Raw genomic sequence first — 17,666 nt, 5'->3', positions numbered from 1 at the left:
AAAAGAAAAAGTACATGTTGTTAATTTGATTCACTATTTTCAACCGGTTTCTCTAAAATGGATCTCAGATGAATTAGTTATCGTGGTAGCGTACAAAAAATATGTTGTAAATTCAATCAAACATGCTAAGAAAATGTGTCGGACAAACAATTAATGGCGACTAAATTTAACGATCTAAGCAACAATAAATTCAATACAGAACACATCTAGCGACCTATGTGTATAACGAAACCATACCATCAATCCATAGCATAAAATAAAAATAGTAGAGGTATAAACACACCAAACTTGTTTACCCATTCAGTCCAAATTGATCAACATCTAGAGGGAGAACAACTTTCCAATTCATTATCAACGAGTCTTTACAAGATACACAAAAGAGTTACAAGAAATTAGTTTCAAGAACAAACATTAATTTATCTCATTTTTCCTCTTTCAACCCCCTTAATATTTTTTACTCTCCCAAAATGTTTACATTGTGTTTTCCAACCATAGATCCTCACCACAAGCCCACAACCAAAAAATCCCCTTTCGGGTCCCCTCTGTGATGGTGTTGTCTCTCATTCAAGAACCTCAAAAGAAGCACCTCAACACAAGAGTCACGATCTTCTCTTTATGTTCACTCTTCTTGTCCCTACTCTCTTAGTTCTTGAACCTTAGCCACCCTCTCAAGAGGCACTAACTCTTAGGCTTTAAGTTTCAATCTACTATAAGAACGATGAGGTAAAAAATTGTATTTATAGACTTGGAACCCGCATAATTAGAAAAAATACAACTTGACCATAAACATGATTAGAATTACCGCTCTCAGTATGATGTTGTTTTTTCATCAGGTAATTCGAATTGCCTGTTGACATAATTCAAAATACTTAATTCAAACTATCCATTGCCACAATTTGAATTACAAATATATGAAGGAAAAAATCTATATTTGAAGCACGTTCTTCACATGATACCTTGATTTACCCCAAAAAAATCTCATTTCTTACATGAACATGCTCTAAATTTTGAATTTTGGTGAGTATACTAAATCATAAACTTAGCAATGAGAAGACCTTAGTTAGAAGACGATACTAATTTGACAAGGCAAAACAAAAATTGGATTGCTTATATAAGTCACAATTTTATTTAACACATAATCAAAGCAAAAATCACATGTTGCTAAGTATAGAACAAAAAGGGTAACCGAGAATATCTAGTTTTAAACTTGGACATTAAGCCCATCTGAAGATGAATTATTAAGAGTAGTTTCCGATGGTGGATTTGGGTCTTCTTTAGAAAGCTCTTTGGGATCAGACTCGACTTTCTCTTGACTCTGAGCTGATGATGGACTTGAGTCTTCTTTAGGAGGCTCTTCTGGGTCAGACTTGACTTCCCCTTGACTCCCTGCAAGATAACTCCCTAATACTATTTGCAAAATCAGCACCAAATTTTAAGAGAAAATAGGTTCATCAGCATTAGAAGAAAATAAGAAAAAAATATCTAAAAAATCAAATGTATTTCTAAATTTTGGATCAAATGCAATTGAATTTTTTTATTTAAAAATGTACCTGAACAGGAGAAGCAGCGATCAAAATATCAACAAGTTTACCACCAAATATATTACCATCCGATGATAAACTCACATTTAAGCCCTCAAATACCATGCAATGGCTTTCTTTTTTATCAGGAAACAAAGACCCACCAAGTGATATAATCTCAAATTTTCCATGGAAAAAAAATAAAAAAATTAGAGTCATATTTCTTTGTTAGCAAGTAAATTAACACATATTTTTAAAAATGAAAATAAATATGTTTTTACGAAAGTAAACAAACCATAAAATTGCAGGACGACTAACCTCGTAAGTCTCTATTTTACCAGCTACACAAATAGTTGCTTTGGATGTGGTCCCAACCGCCGATAATACGCTTATATTTCCAGGGAGATTCTTGGAAAATGTCATAATCTTTTCTAACACATTCTGAATGCCAAAATATATATGTACCAGAAAAATCAATATTTGGTCCTTAGCAAGAAACGATTTTTTTTTGCTTTCTAAATGACAAATGACATAATGTTTGGAGAATAGGGTGACATAAAACCTCAAATCCGTTCCCCTAATTAAATAGAAGACAATAAAGATATCTTACTTTATATTTACAAGTTATAGTTCAACCAGCAAAAATGTCGATATTATTAGACTGAACGTTGTGATTGGGGTTCAAGCATTCACCTATCTTCTTATACATGTGAGATTTAATGGTTTTGTCTATATAATATATATATATATATATATATATATATATATATATAAAATAAATTAAGCTATTAAATTTAGGGTTTCGGCTTGTATTTTGTATAACCAAACTCATTAAATTCTTGGATTTTGTTTTTCTCAAATTGTAAACAACAAATATATCTAATCTATGAAGTTCACAAAAGTCACTCTCATGAACAACTTATTCACCAAATTACCACGTGAATTATAGATGTCATAATACAGGAGGCACATATAAAAAGTTTCTAACCAAGGAATATTAATTACTGAAAAACATATAATTATCTAGAAAATATAATACACCACATATGGTCGATGCATTTCATATACTTAATTTGTAAGAAAAATTGCACAATACCTCTTGGACATTCACCATCATAATGTGGGCCTTAGCAGGTCTCACCGATGCTACAAAAATGATTCCATAAGAGCGCATCACATATATCCAAATAGTATGACATTAAAAATGAGAAAATAGCTAAAGTCTACAAAATTGTAATGGAATACTAAACAAAAATACAAAAGAAATTGCATTATCGGAGAAAAGAAAAATAAATAAATAAATTAATACTATTCATTGAGAGTGTAACACTTTACACATACATTCAATTTAAATCATATAAAATAAATATTTATAGAGATATTTTATGAACTAGCCTAAAAAATGACATTACAGTCTTATTTGATTGAATATATGTTGAATTTGTACATAAATCAATAGAAGAAATGCATAGAAAATTATAATAACAAGAGATGGGAGGAAAAAAGTAATTTATCAACATGGTAATCAATAAATAGGTAATTTTTATTCTGAATGAATAAGTAAAAAATTTGACAAAAATAAATAAATAAATATAAACAACCATGGATCCATATATATCAATCACGGTCATGTTATACAATTTAAAATATTTAATGATCAACACAAAAGTCTTTGCAGTTCTATTATAAGATAAAAGAAAGTCAAAAACAACTTAGTTTTAAGATTTAATTACACTTTTCGTCCTTAATGAAAACACTTAAGAGATCATAGTAAAATCGCTAAAAGGGATGGTTTGGAGCATACTCTATAAAAAAAATAGGAAAAAAAGAAAAAAAAAATGAGTTACCAGAAGCCCTTTTTTTAGATTGGATTTTGTTGCGAGAACCAAGAGGTCTGCCTCTACGCTTTTTGGAGATATCAGTTGAGATAGAAGATAAGGGAGGGGCTGAAGAAGATGGCACAACGGTCAACATCGTTGCTACATGTGATTCACCATGATTGATGGTGGTAGCACTGATGGTTGGTTGTTGTGGTAGTGGCTGTTTTTGGTCGTCAAAGGGAGGGGCTGGAGAAAATGGCATATCGGCCACTGGCGATTCGCCCTTATCGATACCGGCAGGGGTTATTGTTGGTTGTTGAGGTAGCGATTGTTGCTGGTCATCATTCCTTAATTCAGATCTTGACATGGTTTCGGTTATTTTTCGATTTCTTTGAAGGACAAAAAGAGTGAGGGGAAATTGACTTGAAAATGTGTCGAAAAGAGTGAGGGGAAGTGACTCGAAAAATGTGTTGCAAATTGCTAAATTTTGATGTGCCTATAATGTAAGGTTGGGCACTCCTTTTATAGGCAACAAGGATCCAATATTTGTTAAAATGGTCAAAATATTTGGTCAAAGTAAAAAAAAAAAAGCCATTTGAAAATAATTTTAGTTTTTAACAAAAAAAGAAAAAGTAAGTTCATGAACCAAGCAGGTCAACTTTTTTAAATAAGGAATTTTTTATAGTGTCAACGTTTAAAAAATTAATTAATTCCCCTAATTAATTAATTTAAGAAAATATATTATTTTTTAAATTTGACTTAAAAATAATCTTTAAAATTTTATAAATTAATGTAATTAAATATTATTAAAAGCTTATTTCAAACTATTTTTAATAAATATTATCAAATTTCCCAAAAACATTTATGTAATAAATATTAAGAGGGGACATGTATCAAGAGGAAACACCGACATCCCAACTAGGTTGGCACCCCGGGAAACCTCCATCCTATGCCGCCAAACTCTAAAATTTTATTAAAAAAGGAAAAAATATATACAAGAAGAGGGGGGTGGTGAAGATGTACTTCATCAAGAAGAGTAAAGGTAGCTCTAGCAAGGACGAGAAAGAGCGAACTACTATAAAAATATCGGTGTTATCTCTCTTTCCCTATCCTCGTTACTTTTTACTATTGCATGTGATTAATTGAATAATTGTTAGGATAATTGCTATTGTTGATCTAAGTTGTTTTTCATTGAAATATAATATAATTCATTGAATTAGGTTTCAAATTATTTGCTTAGATCAATTGATTGCAAAATCTATTCAATTATTCAATTTCACATGTATTGTGTTTTGATTTGATAGCTTAGTAAATTTTGTTCATATAGGTTTGGTTTGAAATTGTTATAAGTTTTGTACATTGTTCAAGGTTGATTAAAGTTTGATTGTATATTAAGATTTGTATTGTGAATCTCTCAATTCTAAGATTAAATATTATTGCACACGAATCCAATAGTTGATTTTGTAAAACTCAATTTTCAAATAAACTCCGGAAAACATTTCTAAAAAGCTATTCACCCCCCTCTAGCTTATTAACTAATTAGCCATATAGACCAACAAGTGGTATCATAGAGCTTGGTCTCTTCTCACGGCTAACTACCAGAAGAGTTGATCCATATGGCTAATAAGAAGCCCAAGGGGGCGTACAATAGAGCACCTATTTTCGACGGAGAAAATACGACTATTGGAAAGAATGCATGAGCGTTCACATCCAATCGGTCGATATGGATGTGTGGGAAGCCATTGTGAACAGACGGTTTCAACCGCAAGTTATTGCCAACGGTGTAGCACAAGATAAGCCAAAAGCCGATTGGAGCGATGATGACAAAAAGAAGGTAGAATACGATTTCAAGGCATAGAATATTCTCATCTCCACTCTTGGGGTTAATGAGTATCACTCTGTATCTCATTGTAAAACCTCTAAAGATATGTGGGATGCATTGGAAATCATTCACGAAGGAACCGATGATGTTAAACAATCAAAAATTAATACCCTTGTACAACAATATGAGCTTTTCCATATGGAAGATGGCGAAACCATCTCCTCCATGCAAATGAGATTTACTCATATTGTAAACAAGTTGCAAAACCTTGTTAAAACAATTCCAAACCAAGATTACACTAATTAAATTTTGAGATGTATGACAAAGGAATGACAGCCCAAAGTTACCGTTATCAAGGAATCACAAAATCTCAATGCTCTTAGTATGATCACACTCTTTGGAAAATGAAAGGAACATGAGCATGCGATTAATCGCTTCAATTCAAGTGAGGATGACTCTAAGAAGAAAGAAAGGAAGTCTATTGCTTTAAACACCACTTCGTTTGTATCTACCTTTACGGTTCAAAATGATGATGAATCTGATGATGATGCTATAAATGAAGAGGAAATGAGCTTGTTTGTTAGGTGGTACAACCGTTACATTAAAATGAATGGGTTAAAGCACAATGACAAGAATCTAGTGAACTTTAGGAAGGCATCAAGAAAAGGAAAAGAATCGGATAGTGATGAGAAAGTGGTTAGTTTCTATGGTTGCGTCAAAGTAGAACACTACAAGAATGAATGCCCGGAACAAGGATGAAGATAACCTATGCTTCATTCAAAACCGGCTAAAGAAAGAGGAAGATCCGGATTCATTCAAAACTCAAGAGGAAGAAAGGCCTACATTGCTTGGGAAGAAGATGAAGTTACCTCCAATACTAGAGATGCCGTAAACAAGGATGAAGATAACCTATGCTTCATGGGTCAAATGAAGAAAGCTAAAAATGAGGTAATCTGATTCCGATTCCTATAAGGACTTACAAGACTCCATTGAAGAAATGCATGCTGAATCTTTAAATGCTTTAGAGAAACTAATTGCTCAAAAGAAAACCTTTTGAAATTAGAATCCCGAATTGACTTATTAGCATATCCAATTGACTTATTTTATTACCTTTGTTATCATCAAAACTTAAAGGTGGTAATGATAAACTCGTTTTGTTCCAACAATCTAATTAACAAGTTGACTTTAGGGTCTGAGGTTTGTAAGCTCCCCCTGAGTTTGATAGTTCTTAAGGTGAGGTTTGTAAGCTCCCCCTAAGGTCTATCCATGTTAATTAAACTCTATTTAATCTTAAAAACGTCACTAAGAAATAATCTCACATGAAATTATAGACTAAGATATGAGAAGCAGGTTCTCCTAAATTAATTAAGCTTTTAATTTAGTGGGCTCAGATCCTAAAAGTCTATATCTACTCTACTCCCCCTTTTGTCATCAACAAAAAATAAAGACAAAAAGAGAAGTAAAAACATGAGATATTTCTAGCAGAGCATGTTTAAAATATTACTGAATAACAATATCCAAACAACAAAATTAGAGAAGCAATAAAAAAGAGTGTATCATAGCATAAAACAGTACAAAAGTATTAGAAGCAACAATTTTAAAACACCAGAAGCAGTCAAAGATAAAACAAGAGATGTGTGCAACTAAGGTTGTTGAAGTTTCTTCATCATTGCCATCATTTCAGTCATCATAGTTTTCATCTCTTTTGATTGTTTCTTTAATGAATCCTCAAGAGCTTCTGACCTTCGGTTTTGAGCTTCTGAACTGCTGATAGGTGCTTCTACTTGTGCTCTGTGTTCTTCTTTCATTTCTTCATTTTGTCTCTTCAAAGTTTCCACTAACATCTTCTGATCAAAGAGATCTTGTTCCAGTTTCTTGATCTTCTTTGTCTGTTCAGGTTCTTCTTTCAGCTTCTGAATAATTGGAGTATCAGTACTAATATTCAACTTAGTTAACCAGGACATATCCAAATCTTCTTTGACAGATGAACTGATGATTGAAGATGCATCTAAGAAAAATGGAGAGTTTGAGATGTAAAAGCTTTTTTTGTTGACTTCTACTTCTTCCATGCTTTTGATTACATCCTTGAACCACTTGTTGAGAGATTGATTATGTGCTTCAACTGAAAGCCTTTGAATATGATAAGTCAAAAATTTAGTGGTTTTAAGTGTCTATTTTATTAAGATTATATGTGTTTTTAATTACTTTCTAGAACTTTAGTGCTTCAAATTGTTATTTAATTTCAGGAACAAATATGGTGAAAGATCGAGTCTTGGAGCAAAAGAAAGGGTTTTGAAGCATGGTTATGGAAAGGAAGGATCTATAGCATGATTTGGAGCTGATTGAAGCCAAAAATGTGAAGATTCTATGCAAAAATATCAGGCATAGCCGTGCCTGACAATGCCCAGACTGTGTGTAACATCCTAATCCCAACAAGTATGTAAATTAAAATACAAATAATAATTCAACACAAAAGGGTGTCCCACTAAGTTCAATTATCGTCACATTGTGTTAATAAAATAGACTGAGTTCAAATAATGGATTGCAAAACAAAGTATAATAATTGAAAATAAACCCCAATCCCTAGTGTTACAGAATCAAAATTTGACCCAAAATAAAATAAAAGACTCCAAGCAGCGAAAGAAAATGGCGAGAAAGTCTCCTAGGTTTCTTCTTCCTGCGTACCTGTACCAAGTGAGGGTACAATCCAAATAGAGGGTGAGAATATATCCAACACAAGAGATGCATAAGCACATGTATAGATTTAGATAAAAGAACACATCAATTGCATTTATGCATGTGTACATCACATTCATGAAATATTCACTTTTAAACATATACATTCATTTAATAAAATCAATAGACATCAATCAACATCTTATAATGATATGTAAGCATCAACAACATTTAAGAATATTGGATAGACATTTTGCAAAATACAAACCCTTCATATAGAACCATATAGAGGCACATCATTGAATAACACTGCTTTAAATTGCTAAACATCTTTAAATAACACATCTTCAAATAGACTTGCAATTATGTATGCAATGTCCCTAACTCGACTCTATATGCATGTCGGTACCGGTTTCTAATCAACATTTGTATGTCAGAGTTGTGTTACAGAACATACATACAACATTCGTCATTCAACATGGTTCTAAAGCTGATAGGATGCATGAGGGAAGACTCTCTAAACACCACATATTAGCACATCATCAATAACTCACATATAAAACAGAATTCATCTATCAGTCTCATCATTTACGTCGTCATTAATCAACATTATACAACATCATCATCATATCAACATATCGTCATATCGTCACATCAATTTCACATCATCAGATAATTCACAATCACATTTAGTCAAATAATTTATCAATTACACATCATCAAGTATTTTATTATTTACACATCGTTAAATAACCCATCAATTATGCTTCATCAATTAATTCATAATTACACACTATCAATTACTTCATCTTCTAATATATATTATTTCGGATATATAATTTGATTCAAGCATCTAGTCAACTAATTTCACTTACACGTGACTATTATTCTTTGAGCATATTGTCATCTAGTCCATTTCCATTCTATCATTAACTATTAAGTGCACATGGCTACTTCCTATAGATCACAGTGACATCAAAATATCAGTGCATTATTGTTAGTCCAATCTAACCGAACCCTTACAACCGAATCCAACTTCTCTCAACTCTATTATGCTATTTTCTTTCCCATCAAATGATCTAATATAGTATAACTACCTCTGAAACAGAGCATGCACAAGTGACACAAACAATCAAATTTTATAGGTTAATCAAAAGTCAAAACCATAAACCAGCGGCGGAAACTATATATATATATATATATATATATATATATATATATATATATATATATATATATATATATATACATGGAACGAGAAAAGAAAATATGATACAATAATTATTTTCTCAGAGATAAGTCAAAATTAGGGTAAGTGAATTTCCCACCATATGTTCAACCCTTTTTTCTATACATTGATGAATTTGCCACATGTTTAAATCTTTTTTATATTTCATTAATTTAACTAATACTACCTCTGTCCCTAATTATAGGGCCCTTTTGAAAAAATAACGGGAATTAAGATAGTGTTGTATTAAATATGTTTGTAATTACTATTGTTTTTACAATTTTATCCTTTAAGAGAGGGGTTGGTTTATGTTTTCAACATGTTATTTATTGTTGATTGAAGAAAAAGATATATAATAAATAGGGGCATGTATGTAAAGAAATAATTAATGTAGTTGGAAATAGCAAAAGAGTCTTATAAAAAGGGACAAAAAAATTCTCAAAAGGGTCTTATAATTAGGGACGGAGGTAGTAGTATTGGAAAAATTTATAACATTATATTCACCTAGTTAGTAATTTATTAACAACTCAAATTCATCATAGTATGCACGCTTCTGAATGTATAGTTTTAATATTGATTCAAAATTATTTTTTTTACGTTTTAAGGCATCACTTTGCTACCTATTATATTAAGTAGCAAATTTCGATTTAAGAGAAGTAGTAGGATGTAGAAAACTTAGTTTCCCTGTAAAAGAAAAGGATTAAAAGCACAAGATAATGAAGTAAGAAAGTTACTTCGAATCTAATAGGAGAATGAAAAAGAAGAAGAGTAGAAAATATGGGCAATTTAAAGAAGACAACGAGTAATGAGTTCTCATTGAAAATGATTGAATACGATTAAAACTCCTTTATTTCTTCTGGTTACTTTGAAATTTGGAAAGTATTGTTATGTTTTCGATAGATCATGTCCATAATGCAAACAGGCTCATCAAGGGCGAGATTCGAATAGAGCTCACCAAAACAACATGCCAGAATTAAAATGTGAAAAAAGAAATGCATATAGGAGCAACGGTCCCGCCATTAAGAACATGAAAATGAAATGCGAAATTATTCTAACATTTTTTCGATCTTTGAGATTTGTTTTGCAGATTTTTAACGAGGCATCTTACTTTCTCACAATGATTTCATAGCATGTTTTACTTTATTTCTGCACAGTACAAATAAATAAACATATTGACACGAAGAAATAAATCCTCTCAAGTAGAGGTCATCTAAATAAAAATGGACGGGAAGAATAAAAATTCTCTCAAGCAGAGGTCGTCTAAATAACAGTGGAGGGGTGGAAATAACAATCTTCTTAAGCAGAAAAAACGTCAACCCTAAGAGGGTACTGAATGTCAAAAAAGTCAACCCCAAGAGGGCACTGAACGTCAAAAAACATCAACTCCATGAGGGCACTGAACGTCCAAAACGTCAACCCCAAGAGGGAACTGAATGTAAAAAAACGTCTACCCCAAGAGGGCACTGAACGTAAAAAATTGTCAACCCCAAGAGGGCATTGAACGTAAAAAGTCGTCAACCCCCAAAAGGGCACTGAACGTAAAAAAATCATCAACCCCAAGAGGGTACTGAACTTGAGAAATCCTCAACCCCAAGAGGGCACTAAACGTAAAAAATCGTCAACCCCAAAGAAGGCACTGAACGTAAAAAGTCGTCAACCCCCAAGAGGGCACTGAACGTAAAAAGTCGTCGACCCCAAAGAGGGCACTAGACGTAAAAAGTCGCCAACCCCCAAGAGGGATCCGAACGCAAACAATCGTCAACCCCAAGTGAGCTCTAAACAAAAACAAGTCATCGCTCAAAAAATTCTACCACGAACATGCGAAGATGCTGGGGGCGCCCTAAAAAAGGGCTCGCCTAGTTAAGTTCACACCAATATTAAATTAAATTAAGACAAAACGTAATCAACCTAGAGAATCTATCTATCTTTACAAGACAAAGTTGAACATAAAGACGTTTTACACTACACGTTGCACCAAAGCGGCCACCAAGGCCAAATATACTTATAGAATCTCAACAAAGCGAGAACTAAGAAGATAAAGTTGAAATTAAAACCAGCAAGGCCAACATAAGTTAAAAGCAGGTCAAAGAGTACGGAGCGCCACAAAGCGTCATAAGGGCTCGCCCATGTTTAAGTTACAAAAGGGGCTCTAAAACGCCATACAAGACTCGCCCTCCAGATCACTCATGTCAAGTCACCCTAAAGGGACAACATAGCTACATCGCCCAATGACATCATAATCTAACCATGATTATCATCACTTCGCCTTGTTCAAAGACCCGTGCTTGGGGGGTTGTGGACCATCAAATATTCATTTAGGGACCTGAAGCCCTCTTGAAGGGCCCTGATGCCCTCTAGAAGGGCCTGAATGCCCTAGGGCGCGGTGGACCGCCACCTGAACCATATCATCAATTCGCCTTGTTCCAAGACTCGTGCTTAGGGGTTGTGGACCATCAACTTCACAAATCATCCATTGGCCTTGTCCCAAGACTCGTGCTTGGGGGGCTGTGGACCGTCAATATATAATTAAGGGCATAACGCCCTCCAGAAGGGCCAAAACGGCCTTAGACGCGCCCTCTTAAGGGCGCTGCCTCAAAAGGCTTCCAGAAACATCTAGAACGCTCTAAACCTGACTTAGGTCCCAAGTCATTTGGAGCTTAAATCATGAAAATACAAGCCCAAGAAAGGCTATAAATACCCCTCTTGAGATCATTCTCAAGGCATCACGAAAACAGACAAAACCCTAGTTTCTGATATTGTACTTGCTGCAAGTACAACTGTGAACTCCATTTCTATGATTTTTGAGCAAAATTATTGGTTTCTGATCTTTATTTTTCATCTTGTTTTCTGCACAAATTTTGTTAGCGATCTAGTTAGTAGCGATCGTATGTGATTAATTGCATTGTAAGTCAGTATAGTCTTCCCCTTGTGTATATATAACAATTGTACCCTCAATATTCAATAAATGAATTATTATTTCATTCACTCATAATAGTTTCGTTATTAAGAAAAGAAAAAAAAAGAGACACGTTGAGTTGAAAATTCTATGACCCTAGGTTGAGAGAAGTGTGGCAAAAGCACCACAAGTATGGATAACGAATTCCTTCAAATGAAATTTGTGCCAAAACCTGTTTGTGAATGAAAAGCTAATAAACGCAACAACTAAACTAACTGACCCAGCTAGCTAAGCTAACCGATTGATGTTCTTCAACTAACTAACTAACAACTTCTATGAACCTAGATCGCCAGCAATAGCATCTTTATGCGGTGGGCGATCTGGTCGTTGATTTTAGATTTGATATTTTGTATTAACAATTAATGAATTAAATTTAAACCATCTCGATCATTGATTTAAAATCGAACGCCTTATTCAAACAAAAAAGATGGAACGACCGAGATCTATAAAATTGTCACGCAGTTACAACATGAATCTAAATCCCTATTTGTACTCATTATATAATCTCTGCAACGTGCCATATCAATTATGATAGGTTATATACGAAACGGTACAAGTTATTAATCAAATTAAAGTATAGTTGGGCAATTATATAAGAATACACTTATTTTTTTAAGAAGATATAAGAGTACACTTGTTAAGATATGCAAATATCATAAATCATACATATATAAATTTAATGACTGGCCCAGATTATGTCAACTTGGTAGATTTCCTACTTTAGAAATCAAACTGGCAGATTTCCTCTCCATCTTATGTTTGTTCTGTTTTGTTCTTTTCGTTTTATCAATTATTACAAATTACATGTAGCAATTATGTGTGTCGGTTCCTAATTTGGTACTGGTACATATGAACTGATATTGTTGGAGACAAAGAAATCTCAATTATTGTATTGAAAAGGTGCCCACTAATCACTGTTTCAGCTGGATATTTTGTGATGTGTATCTATAGCCTTTACTTTGGAGAATCTATAGAAATGTCTAATTTCAGTTGTACTATGATATTATATTCACAACTTGTATTAAAATTCTTGGCCACATTTCCTCTTTGCCTTATGAAAAAATTGCGATAAAGATTTATTGTTGAGTGGTAGGGTTCCATACAATATTTTGATCGCATGCAAAGCGTTAATATAATAAAGGGTCTTGTTAACCAGTGCCCCCGGGGCACTAGTTAAAGAACTAAAAGTAGAAAGAAAAGTCAAGTTTTGCATTGAAAAGAACACTCTTTTAACTTTTAAAAAGTAGAATACACAACTTCCAAGACATAATTTCCTTTTATAACTCCTTAATCAGTGCCCCGGGAGCACTGGTTAACATTTCCCTATAATAAAACAATACTTTTGACAGGTTATGTCACTTTTACTTGTGTCATAAAACCATAATAACTGAACAATATAAACCGTCTGCTACATCATTATGTATATGTACCTATGTCAATGCCAATCTGTTTTCCTGTAATAAAAAAAAATGCCAATCTGTTTCATTTATAAAAATCATGTGTTATATTTGAATGAAATCAATTCCTAATAGGAGTGTAGTTGATTTTCTGGTGTTAGTTTTAGTTTTCGCTCTAGCTTTATTATGGAAGAAATTTTTGATTTTGTCATCCTTAACTTGAGTACTTCTTGTACTCAATTTTATATATGTTTCTACTTCTGCTTTTTTCATTTATTATATATTATATATTTGCTATTAAAAAAAATATGAATGAAGTAGTTGTAATGTTTTTCTAAATCCTTTTTATCTAGAACTAGAATCATCTAGAACTAGAATCATTATAACTTATAAGGTCAGAGTAAATTAGTAAATTTTTTTTTAGTAGTGGCCGGGGTTTGAACCCCAGATCTTGCATATTTTATGCATTGTCCCAATCAACTGAGCTAAGCTCACGAGGACAGTAAATTAGTAAATTGTGTAAACGTCTGGTTATTACTGCCTATGATTTTATCTAACTGTATTTGATTATTATGAAGAATCCTCCAAATATCTTGGTCTTGTATTGGTAGTCATTAGGATATTTAATAATGAGATTCAAGAAAGAGCAATTGTCGACGGGGAGTTCATCGGTTTGAAAAAACTGAACCAAACCGCATTCTAAACCAATTCAAAATATTTGGGTTGGACAACTTTTTAACCAGGCACAAAACCGAGTCAAACTGTTCAAACTCGATCATTTTTGGTTTGGGGAATGGATTTAAAAACTCCTATTCGGTCACACACATGTCCAACCTAGTCGCACATGTTATATTTTTAATTAAAATTTTTTATTAATGTTTTATGCCCACATTTGTTTTTATTTTGGAAATTTTAATATTTTGACTTGTATTATTGGTACAATTGGTGTGTGAGACTTGCACTCAAATTTCTTTTTTAATTTGACATGAGACTTTGGCTAATGAAACGTTTTAATTTTGGAGTTATTTTAAATTTGACAACGTTCTCAAATACTTCTGCACATTTCTTTTAGTGTATCAGATCAACCTGATCCAAATTAACCCGTTGTATATCAGTTTGGTTCGGTTTGGACGTTATCTGGTGTTCTCTATTAAGCCTTTAGAGCATTTCTAGAAATGTCTAATGTCAGTTGTACTATGATATAGTCATAACTTGTATTAAAACATTTGGCAACATTTCCTCTCTATGAAAAAATTGCAAAAATTTAGAGTGCCACTAAACTAGCAAACTCGTTATTGTCTGGTTTTTGTGTTACAATAGTAAAAAGAAAATGTTGTGTTATAATATGAACGAAATTGATGTAAGTTATACTTCATAATATCAATGAAATTGATCTAGTGTTATACTAAACATTCTATCTAGAACTAGAACTAGAATCCTTATAAGATCAAGGTAAATTGTGCAAGCGTCCCGTTATTGCGGTCTGTGGTTTAACTTTATTTTTTGAGGGGCGGTCTATGGTTTAATTGTGCAACTAAGAACTCGGTCACTGCATTTTCCCTTAACAAGCATTTTCCCCTCACATGTTGTTAATTTAAAGGGTCTTGCTAACCGGTGCACTCAGGACAATAATTAAAGAAACTAAAAGTAGTAGTTTTGTATTAGAAATTACAACTTTTTGACTTTTAAAAAGTTAAATTCAACACTTTTCACCATTTTTCAACAAATTATTTTTATTTATGTTTTCTTAACCAATGCCACAAGGGCACTCTTTAGCGTACGTTGACCACTTTATCAATAATTAAATTACCATGGTATAGCAAATCATTTAAAATAGACATTACCATGAATTAAATTATCTTTACAATGAAATATTGAAAAGAGTGATGTTTAACAATGAAAGACACCTTTTAATTAAAAGAAGGGAAAAAAACAGTGTGTGGGTTTAATCTCGGCTAAAACTATTTCAAGTAATAAACTAGCAAGCAAAATCATGTTTATAGGAATTGTCGTTTCAACTTCAACGAGGCAATTAGCCAAACTTATTAAAATAGTAAATAAAAAGCAATAAAATGGAGGGAGTTTACAAGTTTGATTTTGATTGGGCAAAAGAGTTGAGTTGTTTGTAGAAAAGTAAAGGTTTTGATTCAGAGTTTTAGCGGCGATTAGGATTTTTCAAATCCCCTATATCTCTTTATTGGGATTAATGCAAATAAAAGTCAAAGTTATGAATCATAGAATTTCACCACATACCCTTGCTTGTCCCTAATGGATTAAATGGATATGTCTAACCCTAAATCAATAAGGGAAGATGATAAAATTCATATGCAACAATTTTGAATATAAGCAAGATAAACTTATGTAACCTATTTATAAGTTCAATCATACTTCCCAGGCACGTCAGACTCCCTATGGTTACGAAAGCATTATGGCCGATGAATACAAAAATTAAATTCATCTCAAATCATAGCTGAATAAAAGACTTGCATTAATAAAATTCAATAAATAAAAGGTTCATCTTAGAACCCTAATCAAAAGGTGTTTAGTTACTCATAGTAACCAAAGATAAATTACAAAAGAAATAAACCATGCTCTAGGAACAAAGGTTGACGAGAGACTTCTCCTTGATGTTCCTAGTGCTTGCCTTCCTCTTAAACCGTCAAGTTCATAATAAGTAACTGTGAGGGAAAGCTTTTGTAATTACATGCATATTTCCAGCTGGGTTTGGGTCGAAAAATTGGACTTTTACCCCATACCCACATAGAAAATACAACAAAATGTTGTATTTTCCTGGAACCGCACGCGCCCCGGCATGGAGGCATATGCCTCGCATGTGGCACAAAACAAAGAGCTTTTGCTCTCTATTCCACGTGCCTTAGGCGCCTGGTGTAACATTCCGTTTTTACTAGAATTATTTATTTATTATCTGTTTAATTGCTTGTTTGTGTGTGATTTAAGATTAGTGGATTTTTAAACGAGAGGGGTATTTTGGTCATTTTAGGACTAAGGGCATTTTGGTCATTTGACGAGGGAAGGTATTTTAGTAATCTTGGAACTGAAGGGTATTTCAATAATTTTAGTGTGGTGAGTTATTTTAGTAGAGCTACTAGTAACTTGAGGTAATTATTAAGATGGTGGTGTATGAGTATTTAATAAGAGGTTTTAACAAAGTAGTAACATTTTAATGACATGAGAAGTTACTAGGTCCATTAAGATTGAGGGAAACCTGACCATTTAGTGAGACTATATAAGGATAATTCTAGTAAGAAATTAGGGTTGTGTATTCATTTCATAAGTTTTACCAAAAGGTGGCTAAAGAGAGAGTAGACAGATAGAGAGAAAAGAAAGAAAGAAGGAGAAGATCTTAGAAGAGGAAAGCAAACTAGGAAGCAAAAGAGAAGAGGAGATTGAAGCTCTAGCTTAAGCTTTTAGGAGATTGAGGTAAGGGGGATATGTTTGATTTTCATAATAAGCTATAATCATTTTTCTAGCTTTTGGATCATGTTTGATTTGCTTAATTTATGATATTGATGATTATGTATGTTAATTTTCGTGCTTGCAATTAAGTGGTAATTATGGGTATGATGAAAATTATGAAATGAACTTGTTTATGTGTTCAAAATCAAGTTTGGTGATTTGAAATAAGTTGTTTTGAGAATTTTGCTTAATTGTGTGAAACCATGAATTTGTTGATGATTATTGCTCAAACATGTTTTAAATCACTTGTTGAATCATTGGGTATGTTTGAATATTGATGGGTTATGATTGTTGGTGTTGGTTGTGAAGTTTGGTTTGAATTGTGAAGTTTTGGAGTTTTTGTGAAAAATGGTCATGATTATGAAAACTTAATTAATTGATGATGTGAATCCATGTTTAATGTGTTTTAATTGTTCCTTTTACTTGTGCTATCTGATGATCAAGTTTGTACAACAATTTTGGGGCAATTGGGATCAAAAATCGTATTTTTGGGGTATTTTGGTGTGAGTTCCCGAGAGGGAACTCATTTTCTGGGTTCCTTGTTCCTGCTGAGCTTGCTGGGCAAGGAGTGCAGAATGTAACAGTCCGTTTTTCGCTAGAATTATTTTAATTGTTTATTATATGTGTTTATGTGTGATTAATTGTCTCTGTGTGTATTTTATTTGGGATTAGTGGATTTTGGCTTAAGAGGGATATTTTAGTCATTTTAGACTCAAGGGTATTTTGGTCATTTGATGAACAAGGATACTTTAGTCATTTTACTAAGAGGG

At 32.9% G+C, this 17,666-nt stretch overlaps 1 protein-coding gene across 1 annotated transcript; it reads right to left on the bottom strand.

Annotated features, from left to right (window-relative positions):
• Window positions 1-1,201: 1,201 nt before the first annotated feature.
• Window positions 1,202-3,707, bottom strand: LOC146906278 (AT-hook motif nuclear-localized protein 11-like). Its single transcript, XM_085722502.1, has 5 exons — window positions 3,368-3,707; window positions 2,612-2,666; window positions 1,839-2,031; window positions 1,556-1,709; window positions 1,202-1,416 (listed from the first exon to the last, which is right to left on the bottom strand). Exons 1-5 carry the CDS (start codon window positions 3,705-3,707, stop codon window positions 1,202-1,204), a joined length of 957 nt encoding a protein of 318 aa, XP_085578628.1.
• Window positions 3,708-17,666: the final 13,959 nt, after the last annotated feature.

Source organism: Medicago sativa, chromosome 7 (assembly GCF_051527215.1).
Source record: "Medicago sativa cultivar Bolivia chromosome 7, Bolivia_mono, whole genome shotgun sequence".
Lineage (NCBI taxonomy): Eukaryota > Viridiplantae > Streptophyta > Magnoliopsida > Fabales > Fabaceae > Medicago > Medicago sativa.
Note: the sequence above shows the minus strand (reverse complement) of the source record. Positions and strands in the feature narration are given on the sequence as shown.

Excerpts from the sequence above, each read along its gene's own strand:
- LOC146906278 (XM_085722502.1), bottom strand. The coding sequence starts at position 3,707 with ATGTCAAGATCTGAATTAAGGAATGATGACCAGCAACAATCGCTACCT. Across the intron at positions 2,667-3,367 it reads ATCTAAAAAAAGGGCTTCTG|CATCGGTGAGACCTGCTAAG; the intron begins GTAACTCATTTT and ends TCATTTTTGTAG. Across the intron at positions 1,710-1,838 it reads GTAAAATAGAGACTTACGAG|GGAAAATTTGAGATTATATC; the intron begins GTTAGTCGTCCT and ends TTTTTTTTCCAT.